The 20,185-nt window shown below is 31.4% G+C and overlaps 2 protein-coding genes across 2 annotated transcripts; one reads left to right on the forward strand and one right to left on the reverse strand.

Annotated features, from left to right (window-relative positions):
- The first annotated feature begins 15,372 nt into the window (after positions 1 to 15,372).
- Positions 15,373 to 17,293, forward strand: LOC130446342 (39S ribosomal protein L9, mitochondrial). The gene is made up of 4 exons (XM_056782541.1): positions 15,373 to 15,777; positions 15,834 to 16,160; positions 16,818 to 17,018; positions 17,078 to 17,293. The coding sequence occupies exons 1-4, from the start codon at positions 15,688 to 15,690 to the stop codon at positions 17,273 to 17,275; spliced, it is 816 nt and encodes a 271-aa protein (XP_056638519.1). The 5' UTR covers positions 15,373 to 15,687; the 3' UTR covers positions 17,276 to 17,293.
- Positions 17,294 to 17,340: 47 nt separating this feature from the next.
- Positions 17,341 to 20,084, reverse strand: LOC130446341 (protein FAM50 homolog). Its single transcript, XM_056782540.1, has 6 exons — positions 19,406 to 20,084; positions 19,054 to 19,218; positions 18,825 to 18,947; positions 18,576 to 18,768; positions 18,338 to 18,492; positions 17,341 to 17,607 (listed from the first exon to the last, which is right to left on the reverse strand). The coding sequence occupies exons 1-6, from the start codon at positions 19,583 to 19,585 to the stop codon at positions 17,368 to 17,370; spliced, it is 1,056 nt and encodes a 351-aa protein (XP_056638518.1). The 5' UTR covers positions 19,586 to 20,084; the 3' UTR covers positions 17,341 to 17,367.
- Between the last annotated feature and the right edge of the window lie 101 nt (positions 20,085 to 20,185).

Consider the following 20,185-nt stretch of genomic DNA (forward strand, 5'->3'; position numbering starts at 1 on the left):
AGTAGATGGGCTGACAATATTTGAGGAAAAAAAGGCAACGCTCTCTATTTTTTCAGTTACAAATAGTACAACTAATATTGACATTGAATTTCGAGAATTTTTATTGAATTTTGTAGAAATAAATATGTGTACATATTGATAATCCATAGTATTTTTATGCATCCATACTTGGAATACTTTCAGTTATGCTACAAGTCTCAATTTTCCTATTGAACTGTATCTTCGTTAACTGCTGCTAATTCTAGTACTGAATTTCAAAAACTACATTTTTAAGTATTTTCCAATTTTCATATTATAATGTGTTGATGGCCACTAGTTTGATGACCCAAGTTGATGGGGTACCAGTCTTAGGCAATGCCGAAGAGGTAACACAATAATCAAAGTTTGATAACTACTTAAAACTTGAACAATGTGGAAGGTAGAGGGTGGTACCAGGTATATCGAAGAGGATTACATTAATTGCATGCTGTTAGGACTGTTAAGAAGGTTACGAAAGAAAGGTGACTTGGAATTCTCTGAAGAAGATAGCTTGGAATTTCTGGAGTATAAGGATTATTGTTTTATTGAAGACATTGTTCGGGAAAATAGTCGAAAGATGAAAAAAGTCGTGAATTAAAGTACAATTTTGTAATGAGTGATTGCTTAGTCATTGTTTCTATTATAAGCATTTAAAAAATGAGTTCCTAATTAAAAATTGTTTCACTATACATGACAAACATACGTAGAAATTTGTACTGCTTACTAAGATAATGCACTACTGATCGTACCCTGTACGTACTTACTTTGGACGTTTTCGTGGTAAGGATTTGGTTGTAAAAATTTGCTTATCTCAGCACGAATAAGAAAAAATTATGAAATTTTGCATATGATCAAGCTAAATCAGTTTAAGAGCGCTGTCAAGATATCGCTGGTGTACTGGACATCAACTAACTCAGTTTAGAGTCATTGCTCAAAAAATACGGAAGTTGAAGGACGATAGTTGTGAAAAAATTCATTAAAAAACATTCTTTGTTATTGTAAAATAATATTTTTGATTATCACAATTCACAGGCCATTAAATTACTTCTCTCGCCCCCAATATCCCAAATCGAATACTTCTTACTTTTACCTGTCTAAATTCGGTGTAGTTTAGAAATATTGTTGTAATTTATGGCGACAGATTGGCAATTTATTAAGAAACCAAAGCTGTAGGTTTCATATTTGACGTTAATATTGGATTTTTTCTGAAAACATCACTCACAACATTTCAGATTTATTTATAGATGGTTCGTATGCCACTGATGTAGAAATTGAATTCTAAGAAAACTGATATCACTTCTAACATATATAACAACTTCAATGTACTGTTGTTAATAAATTTTACAAGACCGATTAACTTTTGCTAAGTGTTTTGCCACATTTTCTCATTCAAAAATCACAACTTGGGTGGGCACTTTACAAAAATACGTCTAATATTCCACACGAAAACACAAAAAGGGACAAGGTCAGGAATAACATACAAACAAACAAAACACTCGAAAGTCTCAGAATCTGTAATTCATCTCTAGTTAAGTAGCAACATTTAACGCAACACAAACCATTCAAAATGTCAAAAACAACGAGACCTTCAATGAATTATGGACTATGATGTTTAGGTTAGGGAGAAATGTCCCGTATTGTTACCAAACTGTAACAGGCTCTGATTTGCTACATCTATTTAATTTAGAAACTGGAGTATTTATTTTGAATAATATTCTTCAATAACATCAAACATTTTGTCCAATGATGCTGATAGTAATAAACTAATTGAATCGGTTTTTTAAGCGGGCGTAAGTCTTCGAATGTCAGGTTTTGGTGGTTTTGTAGACTAAACATCAGAAAACATCGCTTTTTGGCGATTTTATCACAAGTGGAGATGAGTCATGGGTCATGGATTCTGTTGTTTGATTTCTAGCCTTTCGCCTGTTATCTGCAGTCAGCTGTTACTAAACATCCTTGTATAATCCAGTACAATCCAATAGGCTTTTTAATGGTTTGCTCAAGCAGTAATAATAGTCCTTTGTTGAGTTTCCCAATTGTATGGCAAAAATGTCCATCAACAAGTTTGCCAAAATTATTTGATGAAGCTTCTATCTATGACTATCTGATTTCATCTTGCATAGTAGAGAAAGAAAATTATAATTCATGTGATGACGATGAAGAAAATGAGTCAAACATTTTAGATTACAGTACAGCAAAACCTATAAATCCCTTGGAACTACACTTGGAACAAATGTTTAAATGATTTTTCACTGTTGTCTTAATACGTTTTTGACGGTATTCCAAACAAGGTTTTGAGAAACTCACAAAAAAATATTGATTTTCTAAAAAGGATTTACTTCCTGTATCGCTACGGTATACTCCATAACAACAATGTTTTTTTGCATCCTTTTTTATTGGTAACATTTTTTATTTATTAATTATGAATATATGAGGCACATTTTTTAAGTAAGTACCGTTTTGGAATTAAAAAAAGTGTGAAGTGCGAAGATATCGCAATAATTTTATTTCTACTGAATTTCCGTGAATATTGAGGCACGAGTCATAACGTGGCACCAGTTTTTTAATAACCCTCCTAATAAAATTCTGCCGCCTGACTTCTTGTTAACCACCGTATCATAACTGTTTTGATTTCGTTATCGTCTTGAAGACGCTGACCGCCCAGGTGTTTCTTCAAGTGCAGGAACAAATGGTAGTCGCTGGGCGCCAGATCAGGACTGTAGGGAGGATGATCTAGAGTTTCCCATTGAAAAGATTTGATGAGATCTTTGGTCAAGTTTGATCAAAAAACTGATTCAATTATGAAACATAACGATATAATATTCAACGTGTAATAATTAAAACAAATAAAAAAAAATTGCATCGAACACAAGTCAGAGACAATTTCTTTGTGAATTTAATTCAATTCAGATTGAAAATTTTGTAATTTCAATCAAATATTTATCATAAGGTAAATTTACTATTCAGTGTAATAATATTATTCACTCAATTAACTTGAACTCAGTTTGAATAACAAAATATTTTTTGATTCACATTACCTATCTCTGACAAGTTTCATGATATACTTGTGATTTTTTCCAGGTTTTATTTTTACATATAATCCCCGTCTTCTTCTAAACCAGAAACTTACTAAAATTTATTTGAAAATAAGAGGATTAAATGTTTTAGACTCAAGCATAAATCGAAACAGCGTAATTATCGCCATCTATCAAATTATTCCATCACTTTTTTTGTAATTCTAAAATGAAGCATAGTAAATCAAAGTCTAGAATTTTTTTTCAATCTACAAACATTGTTACTGAAAAATAATAAACAGTTAATTACTTTCCAAGTAAGATTTATCATAAAAAATCGTAAAATTATACCTAGTCTCAGCAAATTTTCTCAATTCTTCTCAAAAACACTCAAATTTTATTATAATTTGAATTCACACACAATGATTAGTAATTTTAACCATCATATGTTTCGCAAAACAATGGTAATTTTATAAAAAAATTTACAGTGTATTATACAGAATGACTAAATTATTAGCATGTCAAAGATGGGACGATTCAGTATTTCTTAATATAGGGTAAAGCCGACAATTCACAGACACACCATTCGGGGAATTGAAATAAAAACGTGCTTATTAAAATCTTGTAAAATGTAATTAAAACAAGTGAGACAATTATTGGGGTAGTTTTATTGGATACATAAGCCTTATATACCCCAATAAAACCTTATTTTTTGTCCTTTTTCCTTTATTTTGCCACCGCACTTGTTGCATTCCTCTGAAAAGTTTCTACAATCTTAATGCAACCAGCCAGAACACCGCAAACAATTTTTTTCGTATGGTAATAAGAATGCAAACATCTTTCTACATCGTATAATAATGAGATTCGTAACATCCGATACAAGTGTTTTCATCAGAATATTCTTCATTAGATTCACTAAGCTGTAGCTCTTCTTTACATTCCGATGATAAATAGACGCCTTTTAGAAATTCTTCTTAATTTTTGGATTATACAATAAACAACTTCTTCCCTTGCGACTTCTATTTTTCTCTAAGCAGTATAAGGGCTGTTAAATGAATTACATATGTCAAAACCTCAACGTTTCGTTCCTTTTTACTCAATTTATAACGAAACTATTTGTAAGGTTCTTGTTGGTGTTTCGTTTTGTGAAACAACGGAAGAAGTATGTCTGAAGGTATGTCTGAAGGTTATTTGTATACTTAAATGACTGCACTATATCTAACTGATGTATCAGAAATCCTAAAAAAGGAATAGAATCAAGATCAAAGGGATATATCCCCGTAGATTTGAATCCTGAAACGCCAATTATTGGTATTGCAGAGTTGTACCAGGCAGTATTCATTTTTTGTGGTATTGACTTAAAGGGCCACCTTTGTTGTTAATAAACCAGGTGGTGACTTCTTTAGACAGGTACCCAACTTTTGTATGGCTTAAAGTAAATGTGTCAAACTCAATTTTGCAGAGGGCCATATATTAAGTTTTGAATTCGTAGGTGTGCCAGATTGAAAATAAAAAAAATTAACTGAATTATTATAACATTTTATTTATTAAATTATATGAGTATATAATAAACGGTTGTTAAAAATCATATCAAAGTTATAAGAGATGGTAGGTAATTATGTTGAGCTCGAGGATCCGAATATCAGACTTGTTTTTGACAAGCTCAGGTATCATATTCGTTGTAGTTATTTTAAGAATTGATTGGAGATGTTCATTCGTAAGTCTCCAGACTTTTGATATATTATGTATAAAATGTAAGATCTCATTAAATTTTTCTTACAAAATACTATCCGATTGACTCCATTTGCGAATGAATTGATGACTGTGAAGCTTCAAAATTGAATGAATGGTTGAAAATTAGGAATTCGATTTCATTCATTTTGTGAAAGACTTCAAAACGATTGTTGAATACCGGAATCAAATTTAGCAGAAGTTGAGACTATTCATCCAATTTTTTTTTGGTTCATTGTGCCAAATGATTTTAAATGAGGAAAATGGTCCACAGTTTGATTTTTTACCTGATTTTCCTACAGCCTCAACTTTGTTTCAAATTCTTGAAAATATGAATTCATTTGAGTGACAATTAGGTTTTTACCCTGTAACTTTATATTCAGATCAGTCAAGTGTTTATTTATATCTACCAAAAAGGCACAATCAATCACGTAATGCAAAAAATCTTTCTAAAACTACTCCTGGACTGAGTCAACGGCGAAATAAGGGACATCAAAAAACTTTTCGTCCAAATCTTGTAAAAATTGCCTGAACTGTCGGTGATTTAGTCCTCTACTCCTTATAAAATTTATAATTTTTATAAACGTTTGGATGCCAATGATTCCTGATGAATTATACAGTGAAATCCCACAAAATTCCCTGATGTTTTTTGTTTTAATTTAGTTACAACGCCGTTGACTTGAGAGTACGAGTTTTTAGAACATCCTTAGAGAAATTGAATGAAGTCTAAAAGCTCTAAAAAACTGATTCTTCTCTCTGTGGCACGTTGCGATCGCGGGCCTTATTGATACGGCCCAGGGGCCGGAAGCGGCCCGCGGGCCGTATCTTTGACATGACTGGCTTAAAAAACCTATTATATATCGCACGTACATTATTTTTTTTTGTTCCGCTGGTATAATATCTTTTTCTTCTGATAATTTTCTTCACAAATGGACATTACGAATGTAGTGTACTGATAATTATCAGTTTTTAATTTTTTTATACTTATTTTTTTATTTAAATGTCGAGAAAACCGTTTTCTCGACGCTAACATTAAACTGTTTCTTTCATATTCTATCAAGCTAATAAGAATCAGAATTCAATACTAGTTTCTAACTAAAAAAATCGTAATCTCTTTCAAAAATCCTACTCCTAAACTTATTTTTTATAAACTCATCCACATTTTCGGCGTAGATAATAAATCAACAAATTTTAGTTCAGTAAAATTTATTCTTTTCGATAAGTCTAATCCGGCTTACAAGTAAAATTATATTATCCTAATCCTAGTAAAGCTGGGTTGCAGTAAAATTTTCATTTCAAACCCGAATCATTTTATTTTATAATTATAATACTTTCTATATATTTATTTCATAAAATTAACAAAAAATTGAATACTACTCGTGGATTTAACAATTTCAAAGATATAAAAATATGTAAAATGGTGAAACTGTTATTTTAATGAATACGATATCTTTGTTGTTGAAATGTTTCTCGTAAGTCAAAACTGAAAAACACTATTATTGGTATTACTCAGGATAACCATGAATTGTTATAATTCAAATTGATATAACACGTTCCCCGTGTTGACCATAAACACTGCCAGTATTTACATAGCAACATAACCAAAACCCTGCACAATTATTATTGCTGTCAACTTTCCAAAGTTGTTGTTTTTTAAAGTGTACGACATGTAACTGTACTAAAATCGAAAAAATCACTTATTTCCTCACATACAGTTATCTAATGTCCTCAAAATTCTTACAAACTGAATGAGAATAAACAATTTTATAGTCCATTCATTTAGCGGGTGAAACAAACTATTTATAACAGACTGAAGACTTGACTAAAAATATTTCGTGGTAGTTGTTGAATATGTAACTTTACGCATTGCTTTACACCGATGGTATCTTAAGTGTAATTTTTCTGTAACCATTCCTCATAACTACATTTTGGAACTTTTCGTATAATCTATTGTACAGAAGTTGGCTATGATGTGTGCGACAAGTTCCAAGGAATGTACGTTTTCCATATATAAGCAGGTCTACTTCTTGTATAAGACTTGGAGAAACGAGTTGCGACTTATTTAGCAGAACCATATCATTACACCAGTAGAAAAATAACTGCTGACAAATTTTTTAGCAGCAAATCACTTACAAATGTTGGTACAATAAAAATAAAAAGAAAATTAAGATATTAATTCATCTAGTCGCATTTTAGACCTATACAACAATAGTAAATTAAATTGGCAGAAGATCAAAACCAATTTTGTTAATATCAACATGATGATAAAACAGTAACTCATAATCCGAGATAAAAAATTTGAATCAGAAATAATTTAATCAATCATAATGCACTAAGGGAAACGTTTATACTACTATGTCCTGTTGGACGTTGAATAACTGAATTTTTACAGATTTTATGTGTCGATTAAACCTGATTGAAGGTTTGAAACAAATCCCGAGTAAGATAATTTCTTTTTGAATTCTCCGAATAATTATTCTCCCAACAAACACAATGCCTATCAAGAACTAGACTGTGCCATCGCCAAATAGAAGAATCTAGGACAATTTGTGATTTTGCTTCTGTTATGTTCGACCTCATCGACAAGATGGCGATGGCGAAGGATATGTCATAAGATACCACGAGGACATGCTGCATTATTTGCAATAATCCAATTTGTGTTTCCCCCTGTAAGGTCTCCTTGTAGATGGATTCCTTAGAGCAGATTATATAATTTGTTTCTTATTAAATTGTTTATTTCGTTATTTCATAATATGTATAGGTCTTTACAAGCGTGGATACAAGGGTGGTCATGGGGGTCGTGACCCCCTACCCTAAACCCTGATTGATTAACTTAGTTTTTTGTTTCTTATAAAATGGCTTAAGTAGTAATATGTAAAAGTACGAATTATATTATTATATATTATTTAAAGTCGATGAGGAATTTAGGTTTAATTAAAGATTGCGTAAAATTCGTCATTATGCTGTCAAAAACAACGTAATTAACTTATATTTTGTGGGTAAAAGACTTAAAATGCCATGTCTTTGGGGGAGGACTCGTCCTAATACTAATGACCCCCCTTTTGTCAAGATTCTTGACACGCCCTTGGGTTTTTAAAATTTAAAATTATTTCGATCGATTCAAAACATTAATTATTATTATTTCACCCTGCTTATTACATAATGTTAACTACCATCAACATTCAATCAACATAATTACAATTACAACATTAAAACCAATATTTAAAGGTGTTGAAACCTAATATAGAAATAACTTTTTGACTCCAATGAAATATTTTCGATTGATATTTAATTGTGCGTTAACCTCTTCGTAAAGTTAAGTTGAAACATTTTTAATTGAGACTGTTAAAACATATTAAACTAAAATTTAAAAAAATCCCCCTCAATTATCCTCATAAACAAAACAAAAATATTTGAAACGCACTTAACTCTTACTTATGATTTTTTCACTAAATCAATGATATTTTTATGTCAAAAACTAATGTGTAGATACACCCTGTACATATGTATCCTTCAATTCGAATGCCTTTAATTTTTTTTAACAAAAACAATTAATACCAAGCGGAAACGGAGATCTTATCAAATGACAAGCACTTCAGCGCAGATGGCCTTAAAGATTTTAGCACCTGATCAAAAAGTCATTTCTTTTCTTATCTACACATTTTATTACAATGCCAATAGGGCCCCGTTCACATCTACTTTGATATTATTAAAAGTCATAGTTTTATTCATTAATATTAATGACGTTATTTAGAAGCTTCTTTAACATATCATCTTGCAATGTCAGCCAGAATTATTATAACATAAACATTAGTAATGTTACAGTACAAAATATGACATATTATCCCGTACTACTGGCCCCATCTGTTGTATAATTTGTAACGAGTATCAACTTTAGAAAGTGGAACGATTAGCGTTACATGTCACTCTGTTTCTCAGTCGGTGTGACAGCTCTCCAGCCTTTTACAAACTAAAGATTCCTTCCTCAACAGGTTGATTGATGATTGAAAAGATGATTCATCAGTTTGTACTAAATAGAAACGTCATTTTGCTCGCGCACTGTATTAACAACTGAATTGTCAACGTTGATTTGTTAAAAGTTATAAATATATCTACCACATGCAACGAACGTTATTATAAGCCGGATTATACAAGAAATATTATTGTATTCATTTATCTATGAAAGCCATTGCACTTTGTTAAATCTCAAACCAGAGCATGGTCGTTTTATAAATATCACAAACAAACCAACAAACAAATTGTTAAATGATAAAAAAGAAGAAGTTAGGTTAGGTTAGTTTTGTTAAACGTCATAGAAAAAGTATATTCATATTCATATAAAAAGTTTCAAGACAATATTGAGGGAATAACGACAGGAATTTATATTAGTGTCAAAAACCGTAAAATTCAAAACTTAAACTCCGAATTTATCTTTAAAGTTCATGGAGTAAATTGGGAGGAAATGGAGGGATAAGAATTGAGAATACGAAGATGGTTCCATACATAAGAACAGCGGTAGTTGTTTGAAAAAACCACTGTATTAGATAGTACACAATCTATATGTTTCAAGTTTGAAGTTCTTTGGTGTGTGTTTGACAGTCATCAATAGTGAACGTTTTCAGTGAATTTGTAAACATGGAAAGAATTCATCGTTATATGATACAATACTTTTATTTGAAAGGCCTTAAAGAGAATCCACAAACTAGTACTGGATGATCGATTTCAAAAAGTGCTGTACATCGCATATTAACTGAAAATTTGGACATGAGAAAGCTTTGCACAAGATGGGTGCCGCGTTTAATTACAATGGAACGGATTTTTGCATCGTTTCGTAACTAAGAATGAAACGTAGGTCCATCTCTTCACGCCCGAAACAAAAAACAATCAAAACAATGGACTGAAAAGAGAGAACCGGCTCCAAAAAAGGCAAAGACCGTTCCATCTGCAGACAAGGATCTGGCGTCGGTTTTTTGGGATGTGCGCGGCATAATTTTCATTGACTATCTTGAAAAAGGTAAAACTATCAAATGCGATTATTATGCGAACTTATTACAACATTTGAGCGAAGAAATCAAGCAAAAGCGGCCGCATTTGACTAAGAAGAAAGTGTTGTTTCATGAAGACAATGCACCAGTTCGAAATTAAGGAATTAAAGTTTGAATTGCTACCTCAAATACTCTATTCGCCAGATTTAGCCCCCTCGGATTATTTTCTGTTCCCAGACTTGAGAAAATGGCTTGGTGGTCAAAGATTTTCCAGCAATGAAGAGATGATGTCGGCAGTTAATGGCTATTTTGACGAGCTTAATGATTCTTATTATGAAAAGGATATCGAACTAATTGAAAATTGCTGAGAAAATTAAGTAAAATCCATTTTTTTTTCATCGTATAGTCGATATTCACATCATTACAAAGCCAATCGATCTATACGTGACTGCGTCAAAAGCATTTTTCAGTTAAACATTATTTAACACCGAGTTTTTAATGGAAAATTGTTGTCAAAGTAATTAATAGTAGTTATTAGTTAATAGTATCTAGTAATTACTAAATAATCTTTGAATAAATACGAAAATAGCTGAAAATCTTGTCAGTTAATGACGTAAAAGTTCATTTTTAAGAATTTCCAATACCAATAAATCTAAATTATTTACATCACATCGAAAGCCATTACATCGGCCATCCATTTTGACTGAAAGAGCTATTAAACGAAACCACTAATTTTGAAAAGTGTTCAGTTAAAGGAGAGTGGTCGGGAAAAAAAGATTATTGCTTTGTAACCCATAAAACAGCAGATGAGCCTCAACATGAGATAATAATGGGCGGTACCAAAATGCCACTGGATCGACGGTTAATGTTTAGGTTAAATAAATCAGAGAATATTTATTTATTTGGACCCATGCAAGACTATTGGCTTTCAAACATAATTTTTTAAAATATAGATTTCAAAATAAACAGACAGAGAATATCAAGTACGAACACCATCTATTTTTTCAATTTACTTAGTTCAATATTTTTAGAAAATTCCGTCACATTTAAACCTACAAGATATTTGTAGGATCAAAAATTTGCGATACTCAAACGGTCTATTTGAATATCGCAATTATTTCAAACTTGAAAATTTCTTTAATAAGTCTTTTATTCACTTAATCTATTTAAATACTAGCACCGGACTTGTCTAACTTATAGCATAAATAATTATTCACTAATTCTTAACTAACTTTAATAATTTATTTAAATTCTTAATTTTTAACTTCGTTCCGTTAATTATGACTTGTAATTATTAACAAAACTAACTCCGTTAAACAAACTAATTTCTCAAAAATTCTAGGAAATAAACAAACAAAACAAACAAACAAAAAACCGTCCTAGAAATAAGTTCTGAAGAAACCAATATAAACAACAAACGGTTGTTTATAAATAACGCATTTAAAAAAGCGTCACGAATTCCCCAAATTTTAGAATTCCATTATAACCGAACAAAACCGGCTTCACGGCCAATATTATGAACGAATTCGCAATAATACATAAACTTTCTTAGTCAGCCAATATTATCACGTTTTGGACTAAAGTTTTATTTAAAAAGTTCTCCAAGATGATGTATATTGGAATTCCTAAACTCTATAATCACGATCTTCTTGAACGTAAAAACGTTCTTGTGAGCACAATCCTCGTACGAAGACCATATTGACTGTGTTTTTATTTCTGGGTGTACCAAACGTTCACCTACTTAAAAATTTGAACATGTCCAAACATTTGAAAATAAGAGCGAGCTTTTGATCAGTATTGAGCAATCATCATATCACCAACCTTGCAGATAACTCTATTAAATGTAACTTTGATAAATATTTAGAAGTGGGACTCCATCCAAACTTACTCCAAAAATTGTTTCGAGCATCTAGGGTTGTTTTTAGTACATCGAAGGTACTTTAAAAGTGGGAGAGACACATATTTTCTGTCATAACACCTATATCGGAATAGAGCAATAGCACATGAGGTTTAAAAACAAATATTAGAGGTCGGGAAATTACTCCGATATGTAACCATCACTTCCTTCCCTCCCTGCGTGTTTATCTATGTTTTTTTTGTGTCTAGAAACAGTTCTGATGTTGTAGCTTCATAGTATACTGATGGACACAAGATTTTCTGCACCGTATAGACTTGACGGTTATTTACAATTATTTTCATTCACTCTTTTATCTAAGATGAGGTGATTTTTCACTTTTTGTTGTCATTAACTCACGTTTTGTTTACTTTCGAAGTGATCGATGAAATTTCTAATCAGTATATTAAAATCATGGTGTGTGGCTGTGTACGTGGACGATTCAGCGGGCCTCAACGGGCCCCACATTTTCGTCCCGCGAATATATAACAATTTTACCCCCTTATTTTTGGACTAAGTTTTCGGCTGACATATTTACTCACTAGATTACCACTTTTAGAATTATATTTGCGTGACTTTTCTTCGATTTCTAGTTCTTTCGCTTTTTAGTATTATTAGCATTATTATTTGCGATGAAAAATTGATTTATGTAAAGAGCCCTAGCATAGAAAATCAGTTGTTGAACAAAGAACAAATACCAGAACAGATCGACTCGAGCGAATTGTGCGCTTGATGGAATCATGAAGGTTTAGTGTATATAGTGGGCGGCATATCCGAATATAAGAGGTTTTATTGAAGAAATTGTCCAGATTTAGTTAACCGAGAGCGGGTACTCATACAATAAGACGATGCTTATTTGCATACTGCGAAATTAACGTCGAAGAAGTTGACGATATTGAACTCCTACCACCTCCAGTATTTATTCCGGACCTTGTACCGTTAGATAACTATTTATCCAGATCCATCGCGAAATTTGCTTCACGTTGAGTTAAATACATAAAATACTTCGAATATTAAGGATTTCTTTTTAAATTTTTATGTACAAATTTGCGAAATGGGTCCTTAGGCCGACCCTATTTAACTACAAAAAAATTTTAAAAATCACGCAGCGCCTTTCCTCTGCTTTTTATAAATGGCAAATGCGCCTTTGATATTCAATTTTTTTATTATAGAAGGCGGTTTATTTACAGTATTTATTTCAAATAATTTCAAGTCTATTTATTTATTAATTGTGTTTCTGTTTGTTCTAGAACTTTGCAGAACATTATTTGGGTATAAAAGTTAGTTTAGTTTTAAATAAAAAATCGTGGCGAAAAGATTGAATCAGTAAAAGTAACCGCAGAAATTATCTAATTGATATATATAAGTAAATTATTATTAAGTTAAGTGTATAATATAGTGTGTAAATAAATTAAGAACGTTAGAGACAGTGATTAATTTACCCCACGAATAGAAAGAGTGTAAATAAATACGAAAAATGTACAGTATAATTATTTAATATAAAGTGAATATTGAAAATCGACATTGTTCATAATACAAACTCTATAATTTTCATTCATATTAATAAAAAGTTCTTATACATCTCGTTAATCAAATATGTTTCTGCATATTTGTATTTTGGGGTTATTTCAAAATTTTTTATTGTAACTGTCATTTCTTAGAGATGAAACCTTGGACTTAACTAACTAACAACATTATACAACTTTCAATATTCGTGCACTATATTAGTGAACCAAAACTTGAATTGCTGACTAACAAAAATAGCTCGAACTCGAACGGTTCAAATAAGAAAAAAAAAACGATCTGAACAGGCACAATTAAGTTCCGGATGGACTTAATTAGAAATCTTTAAATCCCCGAATAATTGAATGGCCCAACGAAACCAAAATGTAAATTTAAATCTACTTCCAAAGTCATATAAAGAATATTATTTATCGGCGTGGAATACAATAACACAGTAATGGGTGTAGCGGTTCGTATATTTCTAGTGCCTTTGTTATATTCTCATTCGTCTGAAATGAGTGTTTGGTCCACTTGAACGCGATCGGGTCTCAAAGCTCTTCTCAACAATATTCGGTATAACTAGCTTTCGGTAGAGAGGCATATTTCAGACTGTACAAAGCTCAAGCCGATCTTGGGAAACTAAATTAAAATTTAAACTTGGTACAATCGACCAAACATATTATAGTCGTTGAAAATTATATTCTTCTTCTTCTTCTTCTTCTTCTTCTTCTTCTTCTACACACAAATATAATACGAAGATGTTCCAGAAAATTCAATCGTTCATCAACAGATACTATTTACATAACTCCACTCGACGTTTTGTTTGAATCTCGATTAATTCTTGCGGCATTAATCGACAACTGTTTATAGTTCTTACTTAATGATTCTAGAGGGAGATGTATGGTATCTTTAAGAGGTCCGAGGAAGTACGATAATCGGCAAGTGTTGGTACTATTGCTTCTTTTGTATCCTCGATATCCCATGCAGGTGACGACCTCATCGTGAACGATCTTCAAGCGTCAAATCTCTACTATTAAAAATATTAAACCAACGCTGTAGTTCAGTTTCACATATTGTCCTAGCTTGTCTTAACAATATCCGAATTTCATATCTATCGCCACTCCGTACCCTCTGTATTTGTTTGTTTATTAGTTATACTTGAAATTTTTTGATAAAATTTCTACCAATCTTAAGATTTAGGCCTCCGAAACACGTAATATAACGTAAAAACACATATACAGATAATTATAACGATTTAATTGCGAAGGTGGTGGCGGCACGACATCCTCCCGTCTCCCCCCGTACTCGAGACGATCCTCGCGCCCTCTGCAGGAGGTTATAGCTTGTATAAATTACAAGTCGGGTGCTAATTGCCCCATAAATTTAAAGTCGACTCCTACCGCCGTCCCCGAACCACCCCGTCTCTTTCACTAGTTTTAATTAGTTGCAAGGTAAGTACTTGCCAGTATATTTATAAGTAACTACCTTGTAGCAAGGGAGGTTTCTTAGCAGACATTTTCCACGTCGCACGCAAATATTCCTAGGTGGGGAAATCAGAGGGAATCGCTTACTTTCATTGTAATAATGGTCTTTTAATTGTTTACTTATATAAAATGCGTGATTGTTTCAAAAAAGAGTTTTTGTTGTTTCAATTCACCAAAAAATGTTTGAATTTTAAAAAAAAATTTGCAAACTATTTAGTACTAAATCTACACAACCTGGCGTAATGAACTAATTTTCTAATTTCATTTCCAACTAAACCTTTTTACCTAAAATTATTCATTTTATAATTACTTTTCTCATAAAAACAATACATTACACGACATCTACACACCAAACTTAATACGAACTTTAAAATTTTCATATATTGCAGTTTCCTTGAATGAACATTACTCTTCTACTTAATAGATGTCACGACGTTACTTCTATAATATTTACCAAGCAAATATCAATAATGCATATATATCAATAAATTTCCATTATTTGTTTAAATTGTCTTACCTTAAAAATCTTACAAACTTTATTATTATATGTTTCATTTGGACACATAACAATGCGACGTCTGCTGTGTAACTTAGAAAGTAAAATTTTAGTAATGATTAGTTGCTTAACATGACTGTAGAGGTACTACAACCTATTTTGTTCATAGATGAATTTATGAAACTAAAATTTTGCTAAATATTGAATTCAATAATTATTTCATATAATTTAATAATAATAATCCCCACAAGACACTTATCTTAAAACTTCATAGCTGCACAGGTTAATTTCTTAACCTGATTTAAGCCTTTTTCTAATAAGAATTCTAGTCCGTAATTACTGAACATTAACCATACTAAGTATATCTAGTATTGAAAGTATTTGTACGTACTTTTCGGACTCTATTATCATAAGTATATTTTTTTCATTAACAATTGTTATTCATCTATTTTGCTGCTTATATTACTGTTTAGGCAATGGATTTATTCTATGAATTAACGTTATCTATGTTCTATGATTAAACAGTTTGCTTTAGGTTAGATTTTTGTAGAAATTTTTGAAAATGTGGAAAAATGTAGCTTCAACAATAGTTTCCTCATTGAAAACACAGAAATTTTTATTTCCTCATGAATTATTATATCAACCAGTTAGAGTAAGTATAATTCTATCTAACAAACCTTTTTGTTATTTTTGTAATAAACTTTTCAGACTACGTTTATCTTGAAAAGGAAATTTCCTCCGCAACTACATAAGAAAGGAAAACCACAAAAGACCTTGAGAAGTAGACATTATGTGTATGAATTAGTTCAAAATATTGCTGGTGAAAAACAACCTAATATGGAGGTTATCCTTACTACATTTGTAGAAGGTTTAGGGAATGTAGGTGATAAAGTATCAGTGAAACCGAATAAAGCTTATAACCAATTGCTACTTCCTGGTTTAGCTGTCTATGCAAATCCAGAGAATGAAAAAAAATATAAGGATGCTATAGATGACCAGAATGTAATTAAGTTCAGTACTCCTACAGCGGCGTATGTAAGTTTTGATGAAAATTCCAATTTCATCTAAGCATTGTTGATATTAAACTAAAATTTATTATTTGCTAAGAAATTTTGAGAAGGATCTTATACGAAACCTTAGTTATCAAAAGTTTTAATTTCATTGAAAAGAAATATAATTTGAATAATTATGAACTAAGGTATCCAGTGGCGACCTGGGAGACGAGAGAAACTGGACCCTCCAAGATCCAAAAAATATAATAAAGTTCTATGAAAAAAAAATCAAATAATTTATATATTGCAAGATGTAAATAGAATATGTTGGTTATGTCAATGCTATCTTTTTCGTTTAATTTCAATTGATGTATGTATAGTATAAAGGGACACTCTTTCTCCCCCTGCAAATAAAATGGACCTGTGCCGGACCCCCAGAGGTTTTGTGTCCCGACCGACTCCCCCCCTGAGTCAAATTCTGGGCACGCCACTGAAGATATAGAATTTCAAAGGTAGCTAGAGTCGGCAAAAAATGATTAACCTTTAGGCACAAAATTAGTAAATCCCCCACTGTGTATGTTATTCATTTCTATTCTTGCATTTATAATTATTGTGACTCTTCTCTATGTGTGAAATTTTCTTGGTATCCAACAAATTTTGTTTTTTTTCCAAGTTACCTTATGGTTTGTTGTAATTTTAGACTGTTAAAACATTGTCTCGAATGCTATTATCAGTAGTTATGAACAAAGACACGCCTTGGACATTAAAACCTTGGCATGTGAAAGCTTCATTCAGAAAATGTGGTTATAACGTTCCGGAAGAAGCTATAACACTTCCAGAACAACCCATATCTGGACCTAACTTGGATTTAGAAGACAAAGAATTCTTTGTTACAGTTACAGTAAGTAACCAATGAAGGATCATATACAACATGAAAATATTTTCTCATTTTTTTTTTAGATAAATAAGCAAGAAAAGGTAAACGTGCGGTGTAGGTTACATCATTGGAGTACAGAAGTAGCAACGAGGTTACCTCATGTTCACAACTTCTGGGAAACACCAGCAGAACCTATTATACCAGAACAGGCACCAATTTTAGAAGCTCTACCCAAAAAGCCACCTATCAAAGTTAAAATAGAGAAAAAAAAAATCAAATAAAGTTTTTAATTTAGTTTAGTAGGTGGTTTTATTCCTTAAATCTAATAATGAAACGTAATCACAGATTAAATAAAATTTATATTTATTCTAAACTAAAATTTACAATTATTATCCTTTTTATTTTTATCAGACACTGTATACTTGTCATAACTCTTAGTAGGATCATAAGGTTCCCATCTGCTAGCAGGGAAAATGTGCTTATTTCTTTCATACCAACTCCTCAGAAGTACTTTTCCAGCATGTGAATCTTCTTTTTCTATTGAAGCATCACTAAGAAGCCTTATGTCATCGTGAACATCAAACTGAAAAAGAGGACCACTTTTGCCTCTTGCCTACAAAATAAGAAAATAACTTTTTAAATATTTCGAGGCACACAGTTAAAGAATCATGCAGGGGTAAAACTACTTCTACAAGTTCTCCACCTCATGTCTGGGATAAACTCAAAAACTACCAAATATATTTTCATTGGATTTTCACTAACAGATGATGGAATATAATTTAGATATAAATAATTTCCTAGTATCATAAATATTGAAAAAAAGAAAACGTCAATAATGACTATGGAAGAGCTAATAGTCAATTCATCAACTACTACTGCTTATATAACATGTTTGGAAGATTTTTTACTTACTGAAAACACTTGACTGCTCTTTGAACATTAAAACATAAATGAGTCTTTGAAGTGAGCAAAGATATTTTATTATACACCAAATACAAGACACAAAAAAGGTTAATGATTAATTGTCACAAAACATTGATTACCACTGTAGATAAAATGCAAAGGGATGAATCAAAAGCACAACAAATCAACATGAAACACAATCTTACAAAAATAAGAGAGGAAATCTGTGTAAGAATTGGATAGAAGAAATGAAGATGGGAGGAAATAAAACGAAATACACGGGTTAGATAGGATTGGAAACTGTTCTGGAAAAAGGAACCCATGTAATGACTCAACTCAAACAAGTCTTACACCTGAATAGGCATCAAGACTAAGCTAAATACATCGTTTTATTTAAATATTTTCTGTTTCAATTTTTCATATGTAACAGATCTACTTACTTTAGTTACAATAAAATCATAGAATGTGTAATGGTGAGGTAAAATTAAATCTTCTTTGACGTACATCAGTTGATCTGCCATTACCGTTTTCAACTCTGAAAATTCCCTCCTCAATAACTCCAATACTTTTTGCAAAAACTGGTAAATCGAATTTCCTATTTGATAAAAAATTAATTGTATATATTAAGATTGGGTAATTAAGATACTATGTTATAATTATATAGTTAGTAATAGTCACCTTTTTTAACCCTAACTGTTCTTCTATGCCCGGAACCATCCCAATAACTGAATGTTATATCAATTTCTTCTTCCTTTAATTTTTCCTGTTGCTCAGCCCATTCTTGTCGTAGTTCCTCTCTCATTCTATTCTCCTCCTCTTCTCTTTCTCTATCTGGCAAGAAACTGGTGTCTACATTTGGATCTTTTCGAATCTGAAATATTTAAGCATTATGAAATATTTTAAACCTTTATTATAATTTACTCACACCTTTTTTAAATTAGATTTGTGAATTTCTTCGTTAGATCTCTTAAAACTGCTGGATTCAAGTATTTCTTCATCTTCTTCGTCATTGCCTTCTGCTTCTTCAAGAGAAAATGATAAGGCTTGTATCTAGAATCATACTTGAAGCTTTTTACTTTAAACTGAATATTACCAAGTGAAAACAATGTAATTAATTCTAGATCTGTATATTGTTACATCAGTAATGTTATTGTACCTGTTTCTTCTGTTTATTTTTTTCTGCTTGCTTTGCCTCCATTTGTTTCTGTTTCTCTCTCTCCTTCTCAGCCTGTTTTTGAGCCAATTTTTTTTCTCGTTCTTTAACAATATTCTCCTGCTTGGCTTTCATCTCATCAAGAGTGACCAAACCAATTGTAGAACTCTATGAATGTAAATATTGAAACCATATGTGGTAAATACTTGTTATATGGTCAAAGAATATGAAAATTGCTGTTTTTCAACATCCATTAGAGATAACCCAAATTTTAAAATGTATGTGATTTTTAATAAGAAATTTCCAATATTAGATTCCCAACATTAAAGTAGCAGAGACGTTTGCTTTTACTTACTTTAAGTTGTTGTTCCACAGCATCATAATGTGTTGCAAATTTATTTTCAATATTGTTTAGTCTTAAGTCTTCCTCAATTCTTTTTTTCCTTATTTCTAGATCCTGCATTTCCTTTTCTCGTTTTTTCATTAATTGCATGGCTCTACCTGCTTCACTTGCTGCTCCTTTATAATGTGCCATTTTTACAATATTTGGTAATAACTTTCAACAAAAGTGCATACAATCAATAGAACATACAAACAGTAAAAAGAGTGTACTCATATAATTTGAAATGAAAGCTGACATAAGAACAACAGTACGAAGTTGCTTGCTTTCCTGACATTACATTTGCGTTCAGTGGAGTACTAAAATTGATTGGTGGAAAATTCTTAAAGAAAGAAAATAATTCAGTAGGACTAGGACAATGATTTGAGTGTTATTTTTGAAATTTTGTAACAGAATAGGTTATTGATCTCTCGTCATTGTTTTCTGTATGCTGAAAATTTTTCGCATCTATCCATCTCGATACAAACATCACCTAATTAATTAGATTATTTAGTATATCTTTAATTACACCTAGAGGTATACAAGTAAAATATTGATTGATAAAAATTGTTTAATATTCCATAATTATATGAATAGTCATCATTTTTTCTACTACTCCACTGGATGATCGAAGATCGAAAGTTGAAACTGCAATAGCCGATCTGTCAAAGTACCACAGATCATATCAAAGGGTATGTTCTGTGCAAAGTATTGTCAAGGTGGAGGCCAGGAAACTAATCAAAGATGAAGAAGATT

The sequence above is a fragment of the Diorhabda sublineata genome, chromosome 7 (genome assembly GCF_026230105.1).
Source record: "Diorhabda sublineata isolate icDioSubl1.1 chromosome 7, icDioSubl1.1, whole genome shotgun sequence".
Lineage (NCBI taxonomy): Eukaryota > Metazoa > Arthropoda > Insecta > Coleoptera > Chrysomelidae > Diorhabda > Diorhabda sublineata.